At 37.6% G+C, this 21,769-nt stretch overlaps 1 protein-coding gene across 2 annotated transcripts in view; it reads right to left on the bottom strand.

The window, feature by feature from the left end:
• Nucleotides 1-1,079: 1,079 nt before the first annotated feature.
• Nucleotides 1,080-21,769, bottom strand: part of MTMR1 (myotubularin related protein 1) — a 30,313-nt gene continuing 9,623 nt past the window's right edge. For both annotated transcript variants that reach the window (XM_009997102.1, XM_009997103.1), the window contains 6 exons: nucleotides 21,254-21,439; nucleotides 19,007-19,213; nucleotides 18,112-18,204; nucleotides 13,161-13,274; nucleotides 11,544-11,720; nucleotides 1,080-1,244 (listed from right to left, as the gene is read on the bottom strand). In XM_009997102.1, coding sequence (XP_009995404.1) covers nucleotides 1,080-1,244; nucleotides 11,544-11,720; nucleotides 13,161-13,274; nucleotides 18,112-18,204; nucleotides 19,007-19,213; nucleotides 21,254-21,439 — 942 coding nt within the window. The remainder of the gene's footprint in view (nucleotides 1,245-11,543; nucleotides 11,721-13,160; nucleotides 13,275-18,111; nucleotides 18,205-19,006; nucleotides 19,214-21,253; nucleotides 21,440-21,769) is intronic.

The raw sequence follows: 21,769 nt of genomic DNA, 5'->3' as shown, positions 1-21,769 counted from the left end.
CAGGTAAAGAAAGAAAAGGCTTACTTTGACTCTCATAGTGAATTAGCTTCTCAAGCAACACTTCCACTGTCTCCTTCAGAAACACAAGTAATCCAACAGCTATGGATTTCAGTGTATCGATATTTAGGGAAGTATTTCTTTAGTCATCTGACATGAAACGTTTCAGCAACTGACAATTCTAACAACACAGTTGGCAGGAAACACAGCCAAAAGACTGTTTGCAAATGGTCTTGATGGGATACCAAACATTTCAATAAATGTACCTCTATCCTGTATCTGTACCACTTTCAGTTGAACTTAAAATGCCTTTCCCGGGAACTATTTCTCCTGCCTGTTGGGAAAGAGCTTATTATGTAAAGAGAGTAGAGTTCACAAAGCTGGCTCCATATGGAGCATCCTGTTACTCTTCTACGCCAGGCACCTTTCCAAGAGTCTGACCCTTTCCAGCTTGTCAGCGGGAAAAGTGCTGCAGCCAAGTGAGTTGTGCTTGTGGTGGACCTCCCAGAGTCACACTCTGGTAAAACTTTCACAGAAGTGAGTCGTAGAGGTTTCTGTTTCTGACAGTACCCACAAACACCAGAGATGCAACACTCAGCATCAGAGGAGTAGGGATTTTACTCAGTCATCTGGAACATTCAACTATATCATGGCCAAAGGAAGATATAAGCCATTCTTGCACCTGGATCTGTTATCTCAGACAAGCAGAGAGAGACCTCCCCTTCTTCCAAATGCCACAGAAATGCCAAAAATGTTTGACTGTAAATTGCTTCTAATTTATTTTATCCTCCTCTAATTGTTTATAGCTTCTGGAAGGAGCAAGATGGGAAAATAATTTAATTGGGCTGGCAAGACTATCACAGGGAAATGCTGCAGTGGGAAGCCATTGGATTGCTAGATGTTGTATAGAATTTATACCATGGTCTCCTGAAATGCCAGGCTCCAGGGAGGTGCATTCACCTGTGATCACCTCCTACTGCTGAAAAGTGATCACGAGCTGGGATGTACACATGATGCTATGTGAAGAAGGTAACAACAACAACCATACCTGACACATTTTTTCACATGGCTTTTGGTACACGTCACACAGAGGTGTGCACTGGCGTGGCTGAGTGGGAAGGAGATGAACCTCTGTCAGAGGAGGAGGAAATGGATCGTGTAGCAGCTTCACGCTGCAGATCTTCAACCTTCTTCTGAAGCTCTGCCCGGATGGCCAGGAGCTCTTTAAGGTTTTGATGGATTGGAACCTGCCAGGTAAAGAAAGAAAAGGCTTACTTTGACTCTCATAGTGAATTAGCTTCTCAAGCAACACTTCCACTGTCTCCTTCAGAAACACAAGTAATCCAACAGCTATGGATTTCAGTGTATCGATATTTAGGGGAAGTATTTCTTTAGTCATCTGACATGAAACGTTTCAGCAACTGACAATTCTAACAACACAGTTGGCAGGAAACACAGCCAAAAGACTGTTTGCAAATGGTCTTGATGGGATACCAAACATTTCAATAAATGTACCTCTATCCTGTATCTGTACCACTTTCAGTTGAACTTAAAATGCCTTTCCCGGGAACTATTTCTCCTGCCTGTTGGGAAAGAGCTTATTATGTAAAGAGAGTAGAGTTCACAAAGCTGGCTCCATATGGAGCATCCTGTTACTCTTCTACGCCAGGCACCTTTCCAAGAGTCTGACCCTTTCCAGCTCGTCAGCGGGAAAAGTGCTGCAGCCAAGTGAGTTGTGCTTGTGGTGGACCTCCCAGAGTCACACTCTGGTAAAACTTTCACAGAAGTGAGTCGTAGAGGTTTCTGTTTCTGACAGTACCCACAAACACCAGAGATGCAACACTCAGCATCAGAGGAGTAGGGATTTTACTCAGTCATCTGGAACATTCAACTATATCATGGCCAAAGGAAGATATAAGCCATTCTTGCACCTGGATCTGTTATCTCAGACAAGCAGAGAGAGACCTCCCCTTCTTCCAAATGCCACAGAAATGCCAAAAATGTTTGACTGTAAATTGCTTCTAATTTATTTTATCCTCCTCTAATTGTTTATAGCTTCTGGAAGGAGCAAGATGGGAAAATAATTTAATTGGGCTGGCAAGACTATCACAGGGAAATGCTGCAGTGGGAAGCCATTGGATTGCTAGATGTTGTATAGAATTTATACCATGGTCTCCTGAAATGCCAGGCTCCAGGGAGGTGCATTCACCTGTGATCACCTCCTACTGCTGAAAAGTGATCACGAGCTGGGATGTACACATGATGCTATGTGAAGAAGGTAACAACAACAACCAGAAAGGGTTTCTCTTCTTGCCATCAGCACACAACTGAGTCACAATTTACCTTTTGGGGATTTTTGGCTTTTTAAGGAAAGTACATGAAAAACCCCATGCATGTGGTTTTGACATTTTCAAAATGTAACACTCTTGTTCTTGGAAGAAGAAAATACTATTTCAATTCTGACTTAAAAGAATAAAATAATATAAACCAGCCTTGCTTAGGTCAACATTTTTTTTGACCATATACCTTTTTCTTGTTTGTGGCTTAGCCTATGAACAGCAACTTCAGTGTATTCGCAAAGTGCTGCTCCCAGGGCACTGGGAGCCATGAATTCTCCCAGCATGTCATCTACAGCAATTAGAGAAGTGTGACCTTGTGAGTCTGCAGCAGAACAGTTGCTGCACAGCTCCAAGTGACCCACAACCTTGAAGTCCCACCTTCACCATGCAACCTTCTCCTGCATCCACCACACAACTCTCTAGCCAGTAAGGCCACAAGGCTGCAAACAGTCTCCTCCTCTAACCAAACACAAAGCACACCCTCCAGAAAGCCAAACTCGTTTTTCTTAGGCAGCCTACAGAAAATGTATACACTTAAAAACATGGCAAAAGTGAGCCAGGTGATGAATTTCCTCCAAGATGCTGTAATACACACTATGGAAAATTCAAATTCCAGTGAAGACTGAGGCTTTCTGGAATTAGCACTCCCCTGTAATTTTTTTTTCCCTTCCTCATACGCTCCTGCTTCAAATTACTTCTTTATTAAGACATTTTCCTGAAACACTTAGGTGTGTAACAGAGTGATTTCCCATTGATATCATTAGTCATGCAAGCCCTGGGTCACAGGAGATTTGTACACCTGATTTCTGCCCGGCTTCATCATGATTCAGCATAACAGGCCGTTTTCTCTTAGACACCTTTTACATGGGCATTAGCTGGTGTGTCCCACTGCTCAAGGCTTACACACTCATAAAAAGCAGTTCCATAAAACTGGCTTTTGGGGAACCCACTACAAATCTTTTTGGGATACACTACACAGAGCCACTGCAGAACTTGGCACGCTGTGTAAAGTGCTCCAAGGGGGTAAAGTGTGGCTGCACATCTTAATCCTTCTTCTGCATTCCCACAGGACTTAATTCAACAAGACACGCCCAAACTTCTACTCAAGGGCTGTTTTCCCCATGTCTCCATCTCAAAGAACTGGAGTATCTTGAAATAATCTAGCTAAATAACAATGACATTGTAGGAGTCTGTGTATAGATGAATCACACAAAAAACCTCTTAAAAATTAATGTTGCAAAGTTATGATCTCAAAAAATCAGGAAGTGTCAGAATGAAGATTACCTCTCCAAACTCAATTCAGCTTTCCTGTACATCTGTATGAAATCATTGGTTAAATAAACATTAAAATACTAGTTTCCCCTCTGTATTCCTCATTTATTCAGTGCACAGTTTGATGCTACTCAATTAGTGAACAGTTATTCAATATTTAGTTTTCGTTGCAATGTCTGACCCATCCTTTATTTATTCTTCTGAATCTAAAATGCATAGGTTCCCTTTTCTGTACTTTCATCTCATGTCAAGAAACAAATTTATTTCTGCAGCACCCTAATGAGGTATGGGAGTAGTAACACTCTACTTTTACAGACAAGGATCTGAAGTGAGCACCTCCCAATTTTGGATAGCTTGCTCTGAAATTGGTTTAACAGAAAACCTAGGAATTCTGCAATTCAGCCTCATGGGTACCAAGCAGGACACCCAGTAAATAAGCACACACATGGCGATTACTCTGCTCTGGGTGATATCCCTTACAACACAGGAATCCTGTGGCAGAGGCAGGGAAAAGCTTTCTCCAGAGCAGTATCCTGCTCTCTCACCCACCAGACAACAATTTCTTTGCCCACGTGAGTGCCTCCTCCAGCCCACCTTCTCAGATTGTTTTCCATGGGTTGAACAGAAAGCACAGACCTCCAATATTTGGAGTGTCATTCACTCCTAGCTCCTTTTCCCCCTTTATCAAAAGTCACTTCTAGACTCTGTATCTAAACCATCTCTCAGTCCTTTTACTCTCATTTATCCTCAGTCCTTGAGAATTCACTGAGACTGTTCCAGCCTCAGACCCCCAAACTGGATTAGTTTCTTCCAGGATATGACCACGCACATTTCTGAAACATAATCTCTCTTACTAAAAATCTCATGTTTGCCCTAGAGATGGAATACTTACAGAAAAATAGCCCTTTGCCCCAACAAAGAAGTCTACAATACCAGTAGAAAACATGGGAAAACATTTTTTTTTCTTGGTCACATTCTCATGAGCAACTGAGCCTTCTTGGATGAAGTTTTACAAAACAATTCAGTCAGACACATACTTGGTAACTCACTACAAATCCTTAAAGTCTGGAAAAGCTGTAAGCAAGGCAGGGTAGGGTCTCATAATGGAGAAACAACAACAAAAAAAGGGTCACTTTTAAAATGTTGGCCATCTTTTAGTAAGTGCATGTTAGATGTAAACACTGCAAGACAGTTCTACATAAATATCATCATGGCATTTCATATGGTTATGCAAACATGAATGGTTTTCTGATGTCAAGCCCTTCCCAAGAAGAGATTCTAATTGCTTGCCACTTAACTCAGCATCATGTAGATGTACATTGATGCAAACCAATAAAATTCCAAAAACAGACTTCACACCCAGAACTTCTGATACATACTGTAATTTTATAAAACAACATGTCAAATGCAGTCTGGAGAAATCTTTAGCACTTTCAGAGTATTTTCAAGTAGCTGACAGTAACTGATTTATTAATGATAAGGGTCCATGTTAGAATGACATCCTCATGGGATAAGAAAAAGGTGGTAAAAACACCTGAAATATACATAAAAAATCTAAGTTCTTATAAAAAGACCCCAGAAGCAGCCTGGCATGAGAGCTGTGTTTTCTCCCAGATGCCTTCAGTTTAACTACAGTAACCTCTCTTTTTGAAAAAGCAGCAAATTCAAATGTGAAAGAATGAAAAAGTAACCAATGGTGCTAGAGGGGTATCTACCTTCTACTCCTGCCCTTTCCTGCTACTTGCTTCTCCCTCTTTCTCCTCTTTATCTGGATACTGCCAGCTGCCCAGTCCCTCCACAAAGTTTCTGGAACAAGCATTCTCTTTCCCCAGTAAGACTTGAGATGATTCTCCCACTACTAGTGATGGTGTATTGGAAAACCAGCCCTAAACCAGTAAAAACCAGCAAAACGCTGCAAAATTGAATGAGCCAGTAACATTCTCCACTCAGAAAGAACCATCTGTAGATTCCTGCAACTACTGCAATATTAATCAATTTAAATGGGTGGCATTTTATTTTCCTGATTAGCTAGCTTTGCTGCCTATTTTCTTCAAAAGCTGATACTTTTGCAATGCTTAAAGATAAGGTACTTACTGCCCACAGAGACCTGAAAAGTACATCACCACTAAAGAAATACTCTTTATTGCTTAAAATACAATTTAAAGAATTTTTTAAATTGCATCATCTACATGTGCACTGAAAGTAGAACCTGGTGTACTGTAACACTCAGAAAAAAACACTTCACGGTTTTAATAAATTATTCCTACTAGGTGAGGACTAAAGGAAAGACAGTGGTTGTTTTTTTTAATCATACCCACACAGAAACTACAATGACATTACACAATATACATACTCCAACACATTAAAAACATTGAGACATAAGACAGCTTCATTTCCTAAAACATTCAAACCTTCCTCTTCACAGAATTACTACACAGTTCACTTTCAGTATTGATTTTCAGGTTTTTATTCCCAAGTAATCCTTCAGGATTCTGAAGTGCTTTTGGATAGCAAAATTGTCAACACAAGGATAAGTATAAAAGAAATTATTAATAGCTACTCACTTATAACACCTCCAAGCCTTAATTGGATGGATATCTACTGTGTATTACTGTACTAGCTCAAGGACAGTCATTCACATGACAATTGTTCAACTGTGAATGCATTTTGTCTTTATCTACTTTAGCAACAGGGAAGAAAGGCTGCAGAGGAAAATGGTTATTTTCAAATTCATTGCTTGACTTAAGACTGTCAGTTTTGCAAAAACCTACTCTGTGCATTGGAAAGACAACAGTATCTTTTCACTTGAGCTTTCTGGTCCTCTTCATGAAGAGCTGGAACTCTGACAGACTTGCTTTTAAACTAGTTAACTCATAGAAAAAGGCAATCTCAAATTATGAAAACAGGAGGTTTCAGTAATAATCAATACTTCCACACTTACTGTAGAGATGTGCTCCTGGAAAACCTAGCAAACACCTCCCCCCTGGGTTTCTGGAAAAGCAATGACTAGCAAACACATTATGAATCCTAACACGTGGGAAATGAACAGAGATTTTTACAAACAACTGCATAATTTTCCAGACTCAGAAACTGTACACGCTACAAGCTGATGCCATTGCTTGTTAAAAACTACACTCATTTAGATTTAGACACCTGATACCCGAGAGCAATGCCTTGAGTACTTACTCTTCAAAATATGTTAGAAACTCCCCCAAATGAAGATAATTTGTGCAGCACTAGTTTCTCCCTTTCCTTGCATGTTCTGTTGCTCTGCTCATTACAGGATACCAATCTTTTTTGTTGTTGTTGTTCCTTAAATAACTACAGGTACTTTCAGCACACAGGATGAGCAGTTAAGTCTTTGTTTTATTCCATATCAGTTTCACCTGCAGCTGTAAGTTACCTGCAGTAAATCAGACTCTGGAAATCTTGGCTTAGACACCCAGATAGAAACTATCACGTACTGTAAGAAATTTGCCTTGTCTCACAGGAAACCTTGTGGTAAATGCAGGGATGAAATCTCCTTAGCCAGGGAAACACTCAGCTGTTTAACCCACAAGGCGATTCCTCCTCCTGACTCCTTTAATGCAAAAAGATGGACACAGCACCAAGCAATGCCAAGCACTTCCAGACCCATATGATGGCTTTGTTCTGCCACAAATGGTGTTAAATCAAATGTATGAACTTTGAAAAGATTACAACTCATGTCAACATGCTTAGAGAGGAAAAATCCAAGGAACTTGACCGAAGGCAGGTACAAATAGTATGAACAACTCACGTGAGAGCCAGTCAGTCCTACCCTGTTACGTGCAAGATAAACCCTCTCAGTAATTATGTTTTCCAATTTATTCTCAACCATTTTTCCAGTGGCACTTAGCATCTTATTTGTTCTTTTAAACAGGCAATACTTTATGTTCTTTGATACTGAAATTCAGCTGACATCTAACCACTCAACTGTTCAACACATCAAATCCTTCTACAATTCTGTACACAGCACTAAAAAAAAGCAGCAATCACTGTAACTTATTTATATGCTTTGCAGATAATTTCTTTATACATTGAACAGTTATTTTTCTGTTTCTTTTAGTTACTTTTCCTGTCTTTTTTTGAGGCCAGCTCACCTATGAACAGACTTGCCCTGGCTTTTCATGGAAGCTCTGAACATTATAGATGAAGATAGCCTTAAATTCTGGATGCAACTCCACAGACACAAAGAAAAGAATGAATTTAAAAAACTTAGAGGGATTTCTGTGATATTACTTTACAACAGTGGCCAAATTTCCAGAACAGAGCTTTAGGAAAAATCACCAGACACAGAAAAATTTTTTAAAACCCCATGAAAGCAAAATAAATTTAAGCCTGTACTCCAAGGGTTAAAATGTCATTTCCCAGAAAGCATAAAAAACCCTAAACATATTTTAATGAACTATGTAAATTCTGTGCCTAAGATGCATTCTTTTCCCTTAACTTTCACATAGGAAGGCACAGCTTGAATTGAAAGGACCAAAACTTTTACTCATGTCCTGTACATATGAATGATAAGAGTATATTATTTCAAAAACACTGCCCCTGCACACATCATATTCAGGAAAATAATTTGTTGTGTTCTCCTCACCTTCCAGAGTTGCCCAAGCAGCCCCTAACTAGCTGACATCTGGCAGCCAGAACTCCTCAAAGCAGTGTAAAGAGTTCTGAATGACTGCATAGGAAAGAGAAATATGTGAAAAAATTCAAAAGCATCACATAATTTCATCTGCTGCAGACTAGTAGAGTCATCTGTAAGTCCAGTAGCAGGTACCCAGAGAGCACAGACCTCTGTGTGAGAGGAGTGAGCCTGTCACATGTCACATACACACGTTTCACCATTCCAAGGAAAGGGTAAATCTGAAAAAACCCTCTTCTCAGTCAATGAACTAAAATAAGATAGGACTAAAATCTATCTGATTTTCTTGGGACAAGAAGTCAATAATGATGTAAAACCTCCAAATTGAAATGAAATAAAATGTTTCATGGTTTAAGAATTAGAATGACCTTGCTGAAAAACCGTTTGGCAAAAAAGGGGATCTACAAGACATGTCCACATTTCACCTAGAATTTTCCATCTTGCTCACTTCTCAAGGTACTTGAGTGTTGAACCCTATAGAAGGAACTGATTGCACATCTACTGCAATACAGCCATAATTCTGTGATTCTGTAATCCTAAAACAAGGCTCTTGATGCAAATAAACACCATCAAAACCACCACTTCAGCCTCCCACAAAATTCAGACAGCACCAAAGACGTATGGTTATGAGGAATCTTTTACTTACAGAATGTAAGAATAACTCTGAACTCTGTATCCTAGTGCAATGACAAATATGATCAGACCTTACTGTAATGTTAAGAGGTCTGGAAGAACACAGACACTTGATGGCAGAGTACAACAATGCAAAGAAATGCTTATATACAGTTAGCATTTAGTAATTTTGAAATTAAAAAACCTAAGGTGATGTATGCTCATTTCCAAGAGAAAAGTCAATTAAGTGCAATGATTAACTTCTCTCAGTCCATTAAAAATATCAAGCCTCACTCACTAATAAAGCTGAAATTAGAAAACCCAAAGTATTGCCTCAAACAAGAAGTGCCCTTTTGCTCTTGTGAGTTTCTTCTCTCATAATACAAGGATGGTTGATAATGGGTATCAAACATCCATGCTGACTATGTTAAAGGACTATTCTTCATGCCTCAAACCCTAGTAATTAGGAATTTCTCCTTTTTGGTGAGCTCCTAGAAAACAATAAACATTTTCTAGTTTCCTAAAGAAGTTTTGGCAGCTGATATAACAGTAGGTGAGGTTGCCTTGAACTGCTGTTTATCAGAGAGCTCTTCATTAATATTAACTTTGCAGTTGAAAAACAAAAGAACCACATTACAAGTTATTCAGCAAAAACACCTTTTCTCACTAGGCAGAGATGCCCATTCTTTTCATAAATCCACTGATTGTTTGAGAGATCTTTTCACTGAAGATAAGTGAAGACCTGCTGGGCACTGCAATGGTGATTGCCTTTTTTGCTGTTACTGAATAGGTCTGAATCCTACTAAATGGTCTATCAGAGTGTGAAGCTAGACAATGCAAATACAGAAGAAAGCAAACTCAGTATATTGTGATAACAAAGACTTATTTACTTTGCATGAGTTTGTGCTTTCATAATTAGACTGGAGAATGTGGTTCTGCAACAAAAAAAATTTGATTTTGTAGCAAATTTATCCAAGTTGATGTGAAACACTTCTGATTATCTGTCATAACTATCACATAAATTCAAGCCAGAGACAAGAGGAAAGGCATGATGTATCTTCAGGAGACAAAGCTAATGTGGTAGATCTAAAAAGTCAAAACAGTTGTATTAGTTCTTCAAGAAAAGAATGTGGTAGTAAAGTTAAGGCAGTTAACCAGGATCATTGAATTTTGTTACCTTCAACCTGCTGACCCGAGGGAGCTGTTCTCAAAGACCAATAAGGATCAATGATTCACATGTGCTCTAGTGCCTGAGTGCTCAGCAGCAGTGAGGCAAGTGAGCAGAGCTTGCCACTGACTCCATGACAGTTCTGATATTTTCTCATTATGTCATCTCCTCCCTGCCCTCATCTCTTTTGGACCAGGACTAGCTTTGATGTGTGTTTACAACACCTGCTGATGACTTTCAGGGCCCACAGATCTCAATTATATGTAAGTAATAAACTGACACAGCTGCAAGTTGATTATAATAAAATGCAGACAAAAACGGGCGTTTTTCAGCACAGAGGCTAAGGGAAAGATGGTATTTTGCTAAAAAGCAGTTCACAATATTACTTAAAATCCATAGAGATTAAAATACGTAATCTTTCCAGTTTTAACACATGCTAACACCTCACAGGTACGAAACAGTCACAGGGCTACACCCACCAAAATAGAATAAGGAAAACAAAGCAGCTCAGAGGAAACATCTCGGAGAGCAAGCAAGCAATCCAGTCTTTTCCAGGACCTCAAACGTATTTCTCAGATGCCTGGATTTCTACCAGTGTACTGTCCTTGAAACTTACCTTGGAACACTATCTTTTACAACAGCCTCTGACATGTAGGTATCTAATAAATTTGAAACTCACATCTCATTCTAGCTCTAGAAGATGAAAGTAGCTTTCGAGCAGTCACTTAATACAGGTAATTTATCATAATATGCTTGGGGGGTACCTTGGAATGTTACCTTAATAAAGAGATGGTGTAGTACCCTCAGATATATTACACTTGTGACACAAACTGAACATTGTTTCTTCACACTTCTGAGCATCACAGCACATAGAGTATTTGCCTGATAAGATTTAGGGATTTATCTGAATAGCTGACATTACTTATAAGAACAAACACTGGATGAATCAAGGAGCATGTATAGGAAGTGTTTGCTCCTCAGCCTACCAGCTGGAAACTGTAAAGGTCAATTGGAAACAAGCATCCATGTCATACTAAGTGTAGTGAGTCTACAAAATGAGGTGGTACATAGTCCAGTTCATTCAGAAACTCCTGCTATATCATTTTGGTAAAGGGCAAAATACGATTAAAACCTAAGATACACTCAACTCTACAAGAAGATTAGGACAAAAAAACTATTTAATAGTGTTACGAAGTATTATAGAAGTGTTATAAAAGTAATCTTCTGACACCAAAGCCTGTGAATCTGTTACCTTTTATAGGCCACTGAACTGACACTATAACTCCATGTTCTATTGGTGACTTCAATGAAAACATCATTCTACCAAGTTTGAACACACCCCACATCTTCTTCAAGAAAATTGCCTTTTTCCCTATCAACTGAAACACGTGCAACAAAGAGATCAGCACTTTTCAAATTCAGCAAAATTCAACAAAAAAAAAAATATCTCTGTGCTCTTCATTAAGTTTAAACACCTTGTAAAAGCTCCTACCTGAGGCCGCATCCTAGGGTTCCATCTGACATAGTAGTTCACCCATAGTTCCAAATGGTTCAGGCTGGCAACAGGGTACAGGACATGGTTTTCATAGTTTACGTAGAAAGGATTTGTGAATTCATCTAACTGGCTGTTTATGTAGGACCACAGTGAGACAGTCTTTGTGCTTACTTCCTGATTGAAAAAAAAACATAAATAAATTAATTATATAATTTAAATATATATATATATAATTAATTATATAGATTACAAAACCTTAAAATATGAGCTTAATATCTACCTATCAGTAATTTTGTCTGTGAAGTTTACCTTATCTACTAGAAAACTGCAAGCACTCTGAGAACACTTTCAGCAGCTGATCATTAAACAGCCTTAAAACTTTGGCAAAACAATCGAACACTTCTTGTGGTCTAAGGCTAACTGAGAAAGGAGATCCAGGCACATTGTTTTCAGAGACACTAAGGTCTAGCTGAGCAAAAGAAAGCTGTACTGCTCATCATTTACAGCAATGTTTACAGTTACTTAAATATATGGCTACACACTAATCAACCAAAAAATATAAAAAATTAAACCAGCTTTGGACAAGAAAATCAATGAAGAGATCACTAGTTTTGGAAGATCCACAACAGCATCTGTGAAAAATAATTATTCCATTTTCCTGCTCACACTATTTGCTTTTATCAATTTATAATTATGCTTTAAAATGCCTATTTCATTTCTATTAGTACTTCTGAAAGTTGTGTTATTCTAAATGTAATCAGCATAATCATGGTTAGATCAAAGACTGGAAATGTGAACTTCTAGCAGATTCATCCTGCAATTTTACACTCCTTCAGTGCTGTAAAGCATGTGTTTCTACCACCACTGTGTCTGAAATTGCATTTCTTTATTGAGAATTGAATCTGACTATTCATTTATGAAAAAAAACCTGTCTGGAAACCCTGAATTTGCTGAGAACATGTTATTCAGCTCCATCTTGTGGTATTTATATGCAACATTTTCTCTACAGAGGCAGTAGAGACAAACAAACAAAAAAATAGCAAAGCCAAATATGGCAAGGAATTGTTACCTGCTTTAAAAAAGTATCAAGTATTAAAATCAACAAAGCCAGAAGTAAGCAAAAGTGTACTTGGAATATTAACAAACTTTCTGTTCTGTTTAGTTTTTTCCAAATTCAAAGTACTTCATTGAGTCCTAACCTCATTCATTTAGATATTTTAAATTTCCAAAGTCTTCAACCATAAATTCCACCTAATTATATCCTAAAGTGACCTGCAAAGTCATCCATGGGAGATCCTTTGGAAATAGAGCAATGCAATAACTTTATTAAGATTATTTAATATTGTATATGTTGGCTAAAAATATGTGAAACAGGAATTTCTGAAAACCTCAAACCCCCTGATGATATAATAATTAAGGGTAGATGCCAACTCATTTAATAGCTGGGTATTCAGTATACATATCTCATATTGTGAAATATCATGTCTCATTGTCTTTTAAGACTATGTGACAACTGTATCCAAAAACACAGCTCAGGTGTTCTTGGGTCTTGTATTCTAAGCATTTTCACACACAATCAACAAGTGAAGAATGCGCATTACACAAATTATTTACCTCTTTTAATCTCTCTCTTTCACAGTTGCATAAGAAAGTCCCAAAGAGACAACTGTAAAGGTGATCCAGAATGGTGATCAAAAATAACTCATTAAATTCAAAGGCTGCAGGAAACTGAAATAAAAAATTGGCAAAATTACTTTACACTTTATTTTAAGCAGTGTATAAAGGAAGAAACTCAGACAAGAAATAAGCACAGGATTTAGGTAAGGTTTTTTTTCTTATTTAGTGATTATTTTCAGGGAAACTCAGCAATTTCACTAAATCCCATTGCAGTAATACATTTCACCTACATAGTTCTTTATAAATATTCCTCAGAGACAAACCTAACATTCATTATGCAAGTATACTAGAATACACACACAGATACCTTAGATGTCAAACGGGTGACACAAACCAATGCACTTTAAGGAGCTCTAAAAGTGTTCTGTTCTAACCCACCCCATACTCTCTGCTACATACACTTTTTTTTTCTTGTTATAGCACAAGAAATCTTTTTTTAATTAAAAACTACAATTACGTTTAAGAGTTTCATTTCTTATTCTAACATGCAATGAACTGGATAATAAAAACTAGTTCACGGACGTACAGTGTGCTTCACATATTTAATGTTTCTTCCACTCTCTACCCAAGCAAGTTATTTTTCTGCATTTCAGCCCCTGAGTTTACCAGCAGCTAGGTACAATAAGCCTTTATTCCCTCTTCCTTTATATAGGAAAGCAAATCCTCTACATAAGAAATGAAAAAATTGTTATTCCATTGAGCAGCACTAGGTATTTTACTCACAAGTACAGGTTACCTGGCACCTTCTAGAAAAGAGTTAGAAATTTGAAAACACACAAAATGTTTAAGATAGATCTTAATCTGTAGTGCTCTAAAAACATAAAGGAAGAAATGCAAAGTGCATGGGCTGCTACCTATTCAGATGAAAAAGGTTCTTCAATCAAATTTTACGATCGGACTACATATGGCAACTGCTTGATATGTCAAAATAACTTTGCATTCAGTATGACAAGAGTCTCAAACACAGATACAGAATGATAAACATTTGGGAGAAAATCAGAAGACTAAAGGAAAACTTAATAGCATTTCTCTCATTACCATGAAAGAGACTAACTTTCAAGACAAATGAAAAATATTTTTTTCGTTCCCACTAAAGGAATAAATATTTGCAGAAGTCTAAAATACAAAGTTACGGATTCCTAAGGAAGAATTTCCTGCTATATGGAGAAATCTCCAGTCAATATTCAGATCTGAGTAAAGCAGCACAATGGTTTCTGTTGTGTGCCACTGAAGAACACTGAACACCTTGGCATGAGTGACTCAAGAGATACTTTAAATTTTAAAAAAAAAGGATTACAAGTATAGCTAGGAAAAATAACACAGCAATTGGGACTATGGAAGAACTAGCTGATCCAGAAATTCCTCTTCAATGTCATCTGTGATTTGTGAAGGGCAAATGTTTATTCATGTTGAAAGTAAAGAGCCGAATGACACACAGTGAGTGTGCTTCTATTAAACCCAGAAATACCTGAGTTTTAAGCAATGTTCTTTTAAAAGAAGATTGATTTAAGGCAAACATTGCAAACCCACTCTGTTTCCATGGCTTCTCCAGATAAGCTATACCAACTTTAAACTAAAAATTCGGAGTAAGGAAATTATCAGCATCATGGCTCCCAAGATGAGCTGAGGCTCCTTCTCCTGCCTCAGCTATGAAGTACACCCTGTTGGACACCACCGTGCTCACACGGGCACATCTCTCTCCAATCACTCACTTATAAGCACCTGCCATTTGTTTTCATAAAACATACAGGAACTTAAGATTATAAAATTCTCTTTTTTAGCCATATTCAAAAGTTATCAGTCACAGCGCTTCCCATTCCCTCTTAGGAAATCATGCCAAAACTCCAATACAATACCACAACATTAAAACCATGGCTGTGATTTTAATAAAGTGTGGGCAGAATAGGTTGTCAGGTGTGCTGAACCAGATCAGGAGAAAATTCAGTGGGTCTCAGACCTCCACCTCCTGCATCCAGCCCAAATCGGCGATCAGATACAGAGAGCAAAAATAATTTGCAAAGGATCAAAATGATATTTGGAAATACAAAGCCCCTCCTAAAGGGACTGTCTTTAACTGAAAGCACTTAATGAGTGTTGTCACATTAGGGTTCTGTGTTGTGACAGGTCCATACTAATCAGATGGATGCTGACACGGCCGCTATTCCAACCCAGTGAAGCATATTCAAAACTCCATACATCAGTGGTTGCACTCCAACTAATGTATTAATAAGTGATAGCACTTTATTGAAACCCTGTCTTTGGATACAAGAGTTGTACTGTTGGAGCTGATGTATCAGGACTGTAAAGCTTCTATTACTGCTGCTGAAAAAATCACTGACCTAAAAATGCTGTCCTCTGTAGTTCCAAGCCCATTAGCGTCTGTTTGAAGATTCAGGTGGAAAAATTCCCCAAATGAAAATTTACTTCTTGTCAAATCCACTAATTGTGAGAGAATACATGGGTCATTAAAATCTCCCACTTGATGCTGCTGGAGTTGTTGGGTTTTTTATTTTGCAAAGGAGGTGTTTGAAAGAAGAATTCTCTTGGTTAAGAAGTCTGATGATGCCAAGTGGCATGTGATTCAGAGACATGCAAAATAAACTTGCTTTTTAAAAAATAAACTTGCTCTGCACTGCAGTTAACATTTAAAGCTGAAGCACTTCATGGGAATAGTTCTTATGATTGTAGAATTGGACTGCATCAGGTTAACTGAACACGAGATATCGTAACAGAGCATGCTACTGAAACTAGTGAAAAATACACCTCTGGCAACAGATGACATCTGACAGGATGCAACTTTCTAGCAAATTTAAACATACCTTCCTCCCCTGTGGGTACCATGCATAAAGGTAGAAAATTACTACCTGACCCACGATGCTGCACACAATTTTCATGGTTTTGTTTAATTTTTTACAGGGCATCAGTATATCACCAGATCACGTGTGGCCTTTCCAGCTTGACTTCTGCTATTCAAAATCACTAGAATTTATTAACAGAGGAGGGAAATCACTTCACCGTATATTTTTTATAAAATCTGAGATCCATGTACTTAAGTTCTCTATTACTGTATTTGTGTGTCATGAAGACCATAAAAAATAAGGAAAATGTAAGGCTGTCAAGGATTAAGTTTCACTGTCTGAAGCTATCCAGAAATTTGTATCTTAGTGGGAAATTACAGATTCTCTCACTGTATTAAATTGACTACTTTAAGAATGTCATTCTCAGAACCCAGAAGAGAAACTTTGCTTGCTTTGAGCCTATGCCTAAACCCAAGCCCTCTCACCCTCCTGCAGTCATTAATGCTTATTTGAGCTTTGGAACATTTCACATGTGTTTACCATGGATTCTAAAGCATGAAACTAGAGCTGTTTTATGAGGAAGAGATCTACTCAAGGATAAAATAGAATCCTGTTTTTCATAGGGCCATGTCAAGGTAATCACAAGCTTCACATCTATCCTCTAGGTGTTGAAGTCAATTAAAAAATAAAAGTCAGTGGGCAAGAATTCTCAAAGAATGACATTTTCCATTTTTTCCCTGCTGTAACATCAAGGATTTTTCAATGCCACTGCTGTTTATGAATTTCAGAACAGTTTCTGGATCCAGGTTTTGAACAGATGTGGTATTGGCAAAATGTTTCACAGATTCTCCTCCGCCTCTTTTTTTTTTCTAAACTAGAGTGAACTAAACTGTTTACAGCAAGAAACAGAAGGCAGCAAGGGAATCACAAAAATAGAAGAGGCTGCTCGCAATTAAGGATTTCCCCAGAGGAATTTTCTTCCTACCAGGTGTTTAGAACTGCTTCTCTTTGCTATTGTTATGAGCTTTCCTCTGAAAGAGGGGCAGAATTTTTCATTTATTTTCTCCAGCCTTACTAAACACCACTTTAGTGCTGAAATACAGATACACAGGAAGAGAAAGTCTTCATAGGTCTCTGAATAAGGATATTAGACTCTGCTCAGATACTAGACTCAGCAGGAAACTTTCAGAAAACACCAAACATAACTATGTTTTGGAAACTATGATTTAAGTTTTTAAGAAGTATGTTCAGAACAAGGAGACTAAGGTAAGAGGTCTGGGAGTGCTAGCATCACATGGAATCAGATTGTCACCCTCCTCTATTCAAATAAATCACATACTATATAGAAAAGAGAAAAGAAAAAAAGGAGTCAAGCACTTCCAATTTACTTGGAAATAAAGCTTTCAAGCGGACAGCCTATTTCAATAACCTGATTAAGAAACCGCAACGTAAAAGCTCAGAAAAATCTTAAGTTTATGCTCATGGAGGCACAAATCAGGAAAATTAATGGTTAAAGCCTTTCTATAATTAAACATAATCATGAAAAAATTGAGAATTTTAATATTTTTATCTTAAATATCATTAATTTCAAATATCTCTCCTGATCCAGAGGTAAAGTGTTGTAAGTAAGAAAACTTATTTGAGAATAGGCTTGTATGCTGGAAATTCTGTCCTGTACGTTAACTTAGGTTTCACATTTGAGAAATATATAAAACCCTCACCTTCCCTCAGTTCAAAACCAGCCTGGATTTTTGCTGTTTCTTAAGGACAATATAAAGCCATATGAACATTTACTCGACCAGTGAGGATGCAATGCAATTAATTTATCTCATTAATAACCCTCATGTATGTAATCCTTTGAAAGTCTATTTTAAACAAAAAAGATTCCTGATATTTTGGTTTCTGCTCCATACTTCTACTCTAGCTCATTGTACCTCACACTGAGAAAAAATTTCCCTGTGTGTGCACTGTGCAGCCATAGCAAGACCAACTTCAGGAAAACATGCTACTGCTCTGCAAAAGAATGTTCTCCTACATGAATTACATTTCCAAGATAAAGACAAACATATAAATATACTCAAGTATCTTACCTGCTTTGTCATTTGCCAAACGCAGTCGATGAACTGAAGGAAAATGGGAGATCTGTCTGCATCAGCGTGATCATCATCTCCATGTCCTACTCGCTGAAAGACAAAACAACCTTTTCATTTCAGTCTAGTTTACTTACAATACCATCCCAACACCTGAAAGCTGAGTAACTCTTAAATTTGTTCCAAAGACAAACAAGACAAGCAAATCTTCCATAATGCTAAGCTGTATTTTTCAACTACTAAAAATGCATCTCAGTATTCCCTTCTGCACATGCCTTTGCTGTTGAGGAGAGGAAGAAAGGCCCCTGATCAGTAAAGCTGTGCCACCTGTTTCCCCGTCTTTCACTGCACAGATGTTTATTTCCACCAGTGGGTCAAACTGGTAGGCATTTACTAGGACTGCAGTGAAACATTTTTTGCATATCCACCCGCTATAACTACGTCATTTTGCCTAAATCACCTTAAGAGTCAGAGCCCACAAAATGTCATAATAATTTATATCCTAATTCCTCTCTAGCCCATGTGTTTAAACAAACACTTCAACCTTAAATCAGAGTAATGGTTCTAGCAATTTTGCCTTCTAAACACCTTAACTCTTTTCCTTGTTTTTCCATTCTTAAGATTGTTACAGATGAAGCAATGTGTCACAATCCCTCTTCCTCATAAAAAAGCCATGTGGTTTTGAAAAAAATCATTACGTTCAAGCCACTTAATTCTTATTTACTTTACATTATACCTCACACAGATTTCCTGTTAAAATCATAGTTTTCTGACACTCAAACCATTAGACACCAGAGATCATCACCAAAATGCAGCAGAATACTGTGAGAAAACATGCTATTCAAAATAAACACCCTGAAGGTGACAAACTTCAAGTTAAAATATTTCAGCTTACCATTGCAAATCGGTGTCCAAAACTTATCCACTCTTTCTCTATAAGAACTTCAAACCCCTTGATAGTTCTGTAATAGCTGTCCAGCATCAGCATAGCTAGGGCAGTAAGCTGTGCAGTTCGATCCCAGCCATCACTGCAATGAACCACTACTGATGTTTTACCAGATTCAATTTTATCCGCAATTCTTACAGCTCCAGCAAGAAGCATCTTTAAGAAACAAAAATAAATAAACAAGCATATTAAATACTCACAAACATTTAACAAAAGTTATAATGCTATACTCTTAATCTTAATCTATTGTAAAATTTCAGATTAATTACATAATATTCTGGATGACATCGCTTTAGAGAATGCCAAGTGGTGGTATGTGCACTCCTAGAGGTACAACAACTGTGTGCACTCTGTTGTCCAGGAGAGAGTTCTTACCAGATTTCCATTACTAGTAGCACATTGCAAAAGAACCTGGGAATCCCTTCTCTATATTAAATCTGAAATTTTGTATCATTATTAAAAGACATAAATACTGTAACCTATGGAAAAGGCTGAAGGTTCCATGTTTTTAAGTTCATTTTCATAATAATCACTCTTTCTTCCTCAGCTTTCTATTCTCAACTGCTAAGTTTAGAGAAAGTGATCATCCGGTTAATCTAAACCAAAACACAAGTCAAACAAGCTCAGATCCCCCTGGCTGGTAGTTTGGTCTGATTTACTGGTGCACAAAGTACACACAGTATTCAAACCATTAACAGCGTGGATTCAGAGGAGTATTGGAGAGCAATGATAGAGATGGCACAGGACTGAGACCACCTGTAAGAATTTGTTATTCTTCTCCCTCACAAAAAAAAGCCCTCTTGCTCTCTTATGGCACCCTGTAGTTTTTTTTAAAAACTTGAATTATCTCTCTGTGTGAAGCTTTGTCTCTGTTATGGGACCAATCATGACTCTGGAAAATACGTGACAAAACCAAGCACTAGAACAGCACCACAGGAGAAATTCCTATTTTGCATTCCAACATCAGAAAAAGGAATCTAGCAAATTACTTGCATTTTTCCCTCCCCAGGCATTCTTTTAAAAAATCAGGCTGCAGTTTGTGCTGTCAATACCATAACATGAAGCATCATGTAAGGGACAGATTCATGAAGAATGGTACATGTGTGTCAACTCTTCAAAGTAATTTAAATGAAATTTCCAATTGCTACCCTACTGTCATCTGTGCAGCAGTGCTACCAGGGTCCACTTCCAACACTGACTAAGCTCAGGAACCCTGATGCAGTCAATGTCAATGAAAGGTGGCCACTGGCCCAAACAACTCCAATTTTAAAAATAGACAATTGTATTTGAGGATAGGCTGTCAAGAAAAGGTTTCCAGATACTCATATTCCCAAAGCTGGCTGAAACAGTCCATCTCCAAGAGAACAAGAAAATTTAACTGTTCCCAAAAGATCATTCAATTTGTTTAATTCTTAATGTAAGTGTTTGCTCCCTCTACTGGCTCTCCTACAGCAGTTAGCAAGCAGTAGTTAACACAACAGTAAAACTAATGAACAATCCCAAACATGCTTTGCGTGAGTGACATTTGAGCCAGTTTCTAATAAAACAAATTCCATTCCATCCATATTAATCATAAACAGGGGAGAGAACGTGGTAATGAAATAATGTATTCTAAAAGCATTTCAGAGGTTAGTGAAACAGACTGTAAAGCTGAATATAGGAGTAATTTATTTTAATATTATGTTAAATAATAGAGCAGTTTATAAACCAGTAGAGAACCGACTGTAAACAGCCCATGAAAATGTAGGTGCCCATGAACACATGAGCACTAACATTGCACTGAAGGAGGAAAGGATGAGAAAGACAGCAGAATTTACAGTCAAGTGCTTTTGGCAGCTGTTCAAATATAATCTGAAGTTCCCAGGGCATTCTTCCAAAAAGCAGGAATAACCCTGGACTGCTCACAAACATTCCCTCACAAGAAACTAAAACGTTGTCCAACACTAAATACAATACAGTGCTATCAGGAATTAACTCATTACCTACCAATACATAAAACTGGAAATACTAAGTTATTATGGAATGCTTAAATACTATGTTCTAAGTCACCATTTAAAAACATAGCTTTTTCACAAGATTATCCTGATCAAAGCAACATGCTTAATCTAGACATTATTTTAGTAATATTTTCAGAAATGCAAGTTAAAAATGTGGTTTAAAAAAATTCATTTTTCACATCAAAAGTATTTTATTTACCCTTATATATTCCAGCCAATGTGTGGAGTCCACATTTGATAACCACCGAGTCTCATCAATAGTAGGATAAACAATTTCCTTAAGTTTACGCAGGGATTCTCTCATGACGTGTATATTGTGAATTTCCAGAAAGACCAGCTCTGCATTTGGGTAGGCACTTTCACTTTCATATCCTCCACCTTTTGCCTGTCATTCAAAAAGTAAAAACAGAGAAAGAGAAGGACATGTACAGGACTTTAGTATAAGGCTGAGAGAGTAGTTTTGGTCAGGTTTCAGGATTTTCTCAAAGAATTATTTTAGCACTAATAAAACCACCTGTTGGGCTTTTGTTTTTCTAAGAAGGACTAGGGGTATATTTTTAAGGTGAAAGAAATTCTAAGAAACTCTAATTATAGTAGGCTACATTTGACAATACATTCATCTACCTTCCTCTTCTTACTACTGAAGCCTTTTGTGTTCTGCAGGCTTCACTGTGTCACTTATCAGCTATGTCGTCATGCTGCCTTCAATTCCTGC

Source organism: Chaetura pelagica, unplaced genomic scaffold, assembly GCF_000747805.2.
Source record: "Chaetura pelagica isolate M959 unplaced genomic scaffold, ChaPel_1.0 scaffold344, whole genome shotgun sequence".
NCBI lineage: Eukaryota > Metazoa > Chordata > Aves > Apodiformes > Apodidae > Chaetura > Chaetura pelagica.
This window is presented reverse-complemented; position numbering and strand designations above follow the sequence as displayed.